Genomic DNA, 8,213 nt, shown 5'->3' on the forward strand with positions numbered 1-8,213 from the left:
GACTTCTTATCCAAAATTTTGATCATGTATCGTCAAAACAATCTCAACCGTTGATCTTATATAATAACAAAAACAGACGTTTAAGATTATATCTTATTAGAATAAGTATATCCTTGATACAATCGTATATAGAAACTCACAAATTACGATATAATGTCCTAATACAATTCTAAATATAATATGATTAGAGATTTCACCTAACATAAATATAAAAAAAATTACATTGTTTTACTACTAATTAAAAACTAAAATATGATACAATGATACAACATTAGATATAATATGATTAGATATTTTACTATATAAACAGTAATTTAAATCCTCAGTCGTATATTTTTCAATATATGCATATTTTTTACAATAATATTACAAAAAACTATCAAAAATAAAAATAATATTATAACATCGTCAGAAATAACGATATAGATATACACATTAAATTTTTTAGAAATATATTTTTAAAAAAATTAAAAATTAAAAAAAATAAATTTTAAAAAATCGTGCATCGTACAGGATATAAGTTAGTAAAATAAAATAATAATACTATAATTATAAACACTAACTAACCATTTTTTAACTAAAACGAATTATTTTTCTAACCAACACATTTTTTTTTCAAAAATAAGATGGATAACTCTATTTAATAAATAAAAATATTATAATTATTAGTACACTATCAATTATCCTTTCCAACTTATACGCATTATCAATTCAAATGAAATTAACGATATATTATTAAAAATTTCGATCTAAATTAAATTAAAAAATATAATACACAATGTTAAAAGAACATCAAATAAATTATTTTCAGATAAATGATAAGATGGACGGTCGAGATCAAAAGCCCAAAAATATCCAACTCCACCAAAATGTCAAAACCCTAATTTTGAGAGGCGGAGACAAATTTTTATATTTCACAAAATACAAGGCCGAGGCCTTTTGTCGTATAAATATATAGCTACACACTTGTATCTATCACCCCCCTCTCTCTCTCTCTCTAAACCCTATAATTTTCTTAGGGTTTTTCAAAGGCCGCTCCTTTTCTTAAACCCTTCTCTGTTACGTACAGATCTGTATCTCTCTCTTATCAAATGGGTAAATCTTCCAAGAAATCAGCTTCTAAGGTATGTTTCACATCTTTTCACACCCCTTTTGTTTGTTTGATTCAATTCAATCTTAATTTTATTATTTTTATATATAGATATGTGTGTGTGTTTCTTGTATCTATCTGTCTGTATTTGTGTGTTTTTTATGTGGGTTTGTGTTTAATTGTAATTGGAGTGATGGGTTTGATCTGATTATAGGTCGAAGTAGCTCCAGCTGTTGTTGCTACTAAGCCATTGAAGAAAGGTGTGTGCTTTTTCTTGTTTTTTGAAAGTTTTTATTAATTGATTGCTGGGCTGTGTTTGTTAAAATTAATTTTTGTTGTGTTTATAGGTAAGAGAGAAGCAGAGGAGGCTGCAGAACAGGTACCTGCAAAGAAACAGAAGCAAAATGAGGCAGCTTTGAAGCAGGCAGTTGCTAAGAAGCAAGCAGAGGCCAAGACTAAGAAGACCAAGAAAGTCGAAAGTAGTTCCGAGGAGGATTCTTCTGATGAATCTTCTGAGGAAGATGTCAAGGTAGAATCTTTATGTGATTTTGCCTGTTTCTTTAATTGGGTCATGATTGTTTTAGTTTAGTTTATGTGTGTAATAATGTAGATGAGTGGATTTTTTGTTGTATGAATTTTCAGGTTAAGCCCGCTGCTAAGCAACCCGTGAAGAAGGTCGAAAGTAGTAGTGAAGAAGATAGTTCCTCTGATGAGGTTTGATATCATAAATTGAGATTTGTAATGTATATTGACATGTTTCCTATTTGTTATGAATTTACAATGGTTCTTGTTCTGGTTTGTTGCAGGAGACTATTGTTCCTGCTAAAGTTGCCAAACCTGCTCCTAAGGCTAAGGCTGCCAGCAGCAGCTCTGAGTCTGATTCTGAGTCCGAGTCTGAGGAGGATGTGAGTTAATTAAATACTGTTTGAAGATTAATATTTGCTTGTTTTTGTTGAGTTTTGTAGATTAGTTAACTATGTACTCGCAATATAGCATTATGAAAGTCCATGTACAGCACAATCGGGCATGAGTTTTTGGTGTTTAACTTGTGTGCATATTTGTAGTAGTATTTCATCTGGAATTGAAGGTGTATATAGTTTTGTGTACTAAAAATTCATAAATACAAATCTTGTCTGTTGTGGTGCTGAGAATGCAACTTAATGCTGCTAATATTAGTCAGCCATATTTCCAGTGGACAGATTACTTGTTAATATCGTGCATTACTAAATGGAATTAAGATTCCACTGAAGTATAAACCTCTGTTAAAAACTGTAAGAAAATGGTTTATCAGCAAGCACTGTAAATATGAATCTGTTCCTACCTGCCTGTAGCAATATGCTTGGTATAATATATGCTGTTCTAACGCTCATTAATTTAGGAACCCAAGAGCAAAGTTCCAGTGAAAAATGTTCCAGCAGCCAAAAATGGTTCCGTTGCAACCAAGAAGAAAGAGGAGAGCAGTGATGACTCGGATTCAGAATCTGAAGAGTCTGAAGATGTAAGTTATAACATTACAGATGTTAACATAATTAAGTTGTTTCGTGTGTAAGAAATAACATGATGTTATCATGCGACTTTCATTTGAAGTTGGCAATGCCTGTGGCTAAAGCTAGGGGAGAGCGCGGGGCGGATCGGGGTGGTTTTTGGATAAAACCGAAACCGAAACCGAAACCGCATATCTTCGGTTTTTGAAATTTAAAACCGCAACCGCAACCGAAGTCACCGGTTTGGTTTCGGTTTTAAAAACTTCGGTTTGGTTTTTATCGGATCGGGTTCGGTTTTAAACCGCGTCCAATAAAATTAACAAAATAAATACGAGTAACAAAATTTTTAAGCATTTAAAGTATAAATAGAAAGTACATTTCAAGAATATAAAGTCATAATATATTATGTACAGTCAAGCAATTCAACAATAGAAAACATGACCAGCGGACCGGAAAGCAGCAAGTAATTGATGATCAATATATGCAGTACTGCATCTCCTGTAATATAACATATGTACAGTCAGAGGTATTGCTAGTGAGTGTGGACAGTGAACCACCGGTTTTAAATCAATGATTGAATATTCAAGCAAAACGAACCGGAATTCAAGTATGCTTTGTGTGTCTGATTAGTTAAAATGAGCAGAAACAAAAAAAAAAAGGAAGACCAGAATAAATACCAACCTGGGAACAACCCATGGTTCCTACAAAATTATATTTTTAAAAGTAGTAACTAGTTTTAACTTCTGTTAAAAAATTATATGTATTTATTGATTTTTAAAACATATATATATATTAAATATATTTTATTTATTTATTTTTAAATATCGGTTCGGATCGGGTTTTTTCGGTTCGGTTTTCACCTATAACCGAACCCGAAAAATCGGTTTCGGTTTTGGTTTTTAATTTTGCGGTTTCGGCTTCGGATCGGATTTTTGCGGTTCGGATTTTAACGGTTTTTAGCGGTTTCGGTTTCGGATTTTTTCGGTTTTCTGCTCAGCCCTAGCTAAAGCATCCTCGTTCAAGGGTCACATGATTTGTTTGGGTTTTTCATATTGTTAAAATTGTTAGTTTGTTTTAAATTTCTATTTGACATGGCGGCATGCAGCCAGCTTTGTGTACTGTGGTCACTATCAATGACATAACCATATCTGTTTTGTTGCTTAAATTGTGAACGAATTGCTCTTGATTGGAATTTATGCTGCATGTACTTTGCAAGAGTATGGTATATGAGTATGAATTACCTTCTGTTCTGTGCTTCCTTGTTGGAATCATGTATATATGTTTTTCTAATAGTTATTAATCTAGGAACCCAAGGCTAAAGCTCCAGCAAAAAAGGTTCCTGCGGCAACTGTTGCTAAAAATGGCTCTGTTGAAGCCAAGAAGAAAGCCGATAGTAGTGATGAATCTGATTCAGAGTCTGAAGATGATTCTGATGAGGAAGATGTAAGTACAGTAAATTGCTCTTGTTACTTGAATAGTTCTTTTCACTATGTTTTTTTTATTGTTCTAATATCATTGATTTAGGTGCCCAAGGCCAAAGCTCCTGTGAAAGCAGTTCCTGCGGCAACTACTGCTAAAAATGGCTCTGTTGCAGCCAAAAAGAAAGCCGATAGTAGTGATGATTCTGATTCTGATTCGGAAGATGATTCTGATGAGGAAGAGGTATGTAGGACCAAATTTCTCGTTACTTGAATTGTTGTTTTACCCGTGCCTAGTGGGTGCTTGAAATTAAGAAGTATAACTTTATTTTGATTGTGCTTATGACTGAATATAAACAGGAAACCCCTGCAAAGGTAGCTTCAAAGGCTGCTCCTGTGTCCTCCAATGGAAAGGATGATACCTCTGAGAGTGAGTCTGAAGATGAGTCGGATGAGAGTGACTCTGACGAGGTCTTAACCATTTCACTGCTTTTATCAGTTTCTAGCATTTTGTCATTTGAAATACAAATTTGAACCTTTAAAGTTTGTTGTTGCCTAAATTTTTAAAAGCATCATAAATATAATGTCAACACACTTTTTGTCGAGAAGGGCAAGAAAATTTCATTAACATCTCATAATTTTAAGTCTACTTTGTTACTAAAGTAATTTCTTTTGATATGATCTGTTGCAGAAGCCTAAAGCTGCTGCAGCTAAAAAAGATGATAGCTCTGATGATGAGAGTTCTGAAGAGGAATCCGAGGAAGAAGACAAAAAAGCTCCCAAGACACCAAAGCAAAAGGTGCAGTGCAATCCCCAAATAATTGCCACATTGGATCACTGAATTATTTTTTCCCTTCTGGTTGAGGTATATTACTTTTTATTTTGCTTGTCATAATGTTTAAAACTCTTTAATAAACAGGGTGGTGATGTAGAAATGGTAGATGCATTTTCGGCAAAGTCAAATATCAAGAATGCTGTAAGTGGTAAATAGTGGTTGATTGTACTTTTGTTTGCTTGTAACATATTTAATTAGGATTTTTATTGCAGCCTAAAACCCCCAGCACTCCACAAGTTGAAGCTACAGGATCTAAAACTCTTTTTATGGGCAATTTGTCCTTTAGAATTGAGGAATCTGATGTGTAAGTATATATTTTTACTGAAATTTCTACGAATCACAAAATTTTTGTCTTAACGACTATTGTCTTGACAGCATAGAATTCTTTAAAGATGCTGGTGAAGTTGCCGAGGTGCGCTTTACCATGGATAGGGAAACTGGAGACTTCAGAGGATTTGGCCATGTTGAGTTTGCCACAGTAGAAGCAGCTCAAAAAGTATGGAAGTCTCTGCCATTAACAATCTGTATTAGTATCCACCCAATCTGAAGATACTTGGTTTTTAAAAAACTTGTTAATATGAGCTCCCAGTGATGCCACTGGATCTAGTTTCTCACACCCATAGAATCTCACAAAATTATCGTATCTGTTTTATTTTTTCTAATGCTTAAAAATGGTATGTGTTTTGTTCTATTGTTAGAGAATTTATCCACATGATATTCTTTAATGAACTAGGAAATGTCAACCACACATTTGACTACATCGTCGGAAAGGATATAATAATGTAAAATTCTTAATTGCAGGCTCTTAAACTTGCTGGCCGAGAACTTGTAGGACGTGAGGTTAGGCTGGATTTGGCCCGAGAAAGGGGTGCATTTACTCCAGCAAGCGGGTAATGATACCTCCACTTTGTTGTACTAAGATTTTTAATATTGCTTCATTGCATTAATTTTTAATCAAACTATATTCAGCAACGAGAACTCATACCAGAAGGGAGGTAGAGCCCCAGCTTCAACAATATTTGTGCGCGGTTTTGATACGAGTGGTGGTGAGGAACAGGTACGTGCATTCTTGTGTTCTTCTGTACTTTCTTCAAAGCCTTTATTTACTGGTCAATATTAATCACTGACATTCTGGAACATTTACATTTGACAGGTTCGTAATGCACTGCAAGAGCATTTCGGATCATGCGGAGATATAACAAGAGTGTCCGTTCCCAAGGACTACGAGGGTGGTTTGAAAGGGTGTGTATACATGTGCTTTTAAAGTTTGTAGTTCATTGATAAGTAACTGATGAAGTCAAATACTTGTCCCTCTACTTGATTCTTCGGTGGGTTTTAATATATGTTTCTTCTTGATGCAGGATTGCTTATATGGATTTTTCAGATGCTAATGGCCTCAGTAAGGCTCTTGAACTTGATGGATCTGAACTTGGAGGGGGCTCATTGACCGTGGAAGAGGCAAAACCAAGAGATAACAGTTTTGGCAGTGGTGGAGGTGGCAGAGGTCGTGGTAGGGATGATCGTGGTGGGAGATCTAGTAGAGGTGGTGGTCGTTTTGGTGGTGGAGGTCGAAGTGGTGGTAGGTTCGGTGGAGATAGTGGTGGCAGGTTTGGTGGCAGAGGAAGAAGTGGTGGTGATCGTGGTGGTAGAGGTAGAAGTGGAGGATTCAACAGACCTAGCATGGCTACAGCTGGCACAGGTATGGTTTTATCTTGATCTGAATGTCTTGTTTGAAAAGAGAGCCAACTGACAACCCTAGACCCTTTAGCTCTTTAAAGTTCATTCTTGATCTAGTAAGGGTTAGGGTGTACAATTAGTTTATGCTTACATGTGAAGTTAAATTAATTTCAAAACAATGTCCTGAGCGTTGCATTTCATTTTCTAACATCTTCTCCTTTGTTGGTGCAGGAAAGAAAACCACCTTCGATGATTAAGCAAGAAAAAAGCTGTTGGACTAGGAAGCCGAGCTGTGTGGTTGCCTAGAACAATTTTGTGTTTGGAGTATCTTAGTTTAGTATTTCCTTGCATATCATAGTACAACTTGAGAACTTTTTCTTGTTTCTGAATTCTTGAGTAATGTTTGATGGGTTTGCTGGCATTGCAACATCCTAGTTTATTGTATCAGACAGATGTTAGACCCATATGATTTCAAGTTATTATGCTTAAACAATTTTAATGCAGAAGTTACTGGCAATGCCTTTTTTAATTTAATCAGAGGGCTCTTCTAATGAAGATCCTCCTTGCAATGAAAGCTAAGCACGAAGTCGAAGATGGTTTTGATATTTTTTTTTCATTTTTTTTATACCAGAAATATTAGATATGCTTAGTTATAACATCATAACACTTGATCTTTTATCAAGATCCATTAACAGCTGTTAGTCACTCTTTTCAATCTTCTATCAAAAATGGCCATCTTCCCTCTGCACAGAAGGGTTTAAAGCGACAAGTGTGTAGAAGGATCAATTTAAAAGGACGCAGTTTTCCTTTATTCGAACAGGTCTTGCAAGAAAAGAGGATTCCATATTGAGCTCCAAATATACGTTATTGGGATGGGATGGCTCCTACCAGCTTCCCCCTAAAAACCGCACGTGCGAGTTCCCCCTGCATACAGCTCTCAAGTGGCGAAGGCCTTTTCCTTCGTGCTTAGTAAGCGCTTCATTCCCTGCATACGGCTCAAGTGGCGAAGGCCTTTTCCTTCGTGCTTAGTAAGCGCTTCGTTATAGCCTACCTTACTGCTAGTCTATCGGCTAAAAGCCAAATCTCGATCGCGACTGCTCGTAGCTACCTTATTCCAAAACCTGAGATCCAAGTCAGCACCGACAAAGATCTCGTGCTTCATCACGGCCGGACCTGCTTGGAAGCAAGCTGCCCATTGCCTATCTCACCCCCTTTCCTCTTTTCATAATATAAGAAGGTAAGCTTTCAAAACTCCTTCCTTTTTACTTCAGCTGGGCGAGCCTTCGTTTTTTGGATTGTCATTTCTCAACATTTGTAAAATGCTATTCAACATCACTCTGAACAAGCTTCAAATTCAGATTTGGGCATAAATTCTTCTTCTATGACGAATATTTCTTGTCAACATCTCTAACGAGTGACAACCTATTCCTATTTTACCAGAATGTGACCAGTAGGGCTGGACATTCAGAACGCTCAACTGCATCAACCGCAAAAATCACCCGCAATCGATTCGCATATTACGGGTAACCGCAAAACGCGGGTGGTCGTGGAAGCATTTTAGATAACCGTTTATTTGCGATTTGGTTACGGATTCATTATTTTAAAACCGCAAAAATTCAACCGCAATCGTATATTACATAAATTATTATTTAAAATATACATATAAATAAATTACCCAAGTATTGAAACTTGGACTTGTTCCGGTATAA

At 35.7% G+C, this 8,213-nt stretch overlaps 1 protein-coding gene across 4 annotated transcripts; it reads left to right on the top strand.

Moving 5' to 3' along the window:
- The first annotated feature begins 934 nt into the window (after positions 1-934).
- On the top strand, positions 935-7,038 carry LOC141683386 (uncharacterized). 4 transcript variants are annotated; one of them, XM_074488087.1, is made up of 18 exons: positions 935-1,124; positions 1,305-1,350; positions 1,438-1,619; positions 1,733-1,804; positions 1,897-1,995; positions 2,469-2,588; positions 3,889-4,017; positions 4,099-4,236; positions 4,353-4,463; positions 4,684-4,791; positions 4,912-4,968; positions 5,040-5,131; positions 5,203-5,323; positions 5,629-5,717; positions 5,797-5,884; positions 5,981-6,069; positions 6,189-6,526; positions 6,736-7,038. In XM_074488087.1, the coding sequence occupies exons 1-18, from the start codon at positions 1,092-1,094 to the stop codon at positions 6,759-6,761; spliced, it is 1,938 nt and encodes a 645-aa protein (XP_074344188.1). In that variant the 5' UTR covers positions 935-1,091; the 3' UTR covers positions 6,762-7,038. The 4 variants fall into 4 exon arrangements, with proteins under 4 accessions (XP_074344188.1, XP_074344189.1, XP_074344186.1 ...); XM_074488088.1 differs by having other exon boundaries at positions 4,108-4,236; XM_074488085.1 differs by having other exon boundaries at positions 936-1,124; positions 3,880-4,017.
- The last annotated feature ends 1,175 nt before the right edge of the window (positions 7,039-8,213 follow it).

The sequence above is a fragment of the Apium graveolens genome, chromosome 9, assembly GCF_009905375.1.
Source record: "Apium graveolens cultivar Ventura chromosome 9, ASM990537v1, whole genome shotgun sequence".
NCBI classification, from domain to species: Eukaryota; Viridiplantae; Streptophyta; class Magnoliopsida; order Apiales; family Apiaceae; genus Apium; species Apium graveolens.

Coding starts and splice junctions, on each gene's coding strand:
- LOC141683386 (XM_074488085.1), top strand. CDS start 1,092: ATGGGTAAATCTTCCAAGAAATCAGCTTCTAAG. Junction 4,018..4,098: donor ATGATTCTGATGAGGAAGAT/GTAAGTACAGTA, acceptor TCATTGATTTAG/GTGCCCAAGGCCAAAGCTCC. Junction 5,324..5,628: donor CAGTAGAAGCAGCTCAAAAA/GTATGGAAGTCT, acceptor TCTTAATTGCAG/GCTCTTAAACTTGCTGGCCG.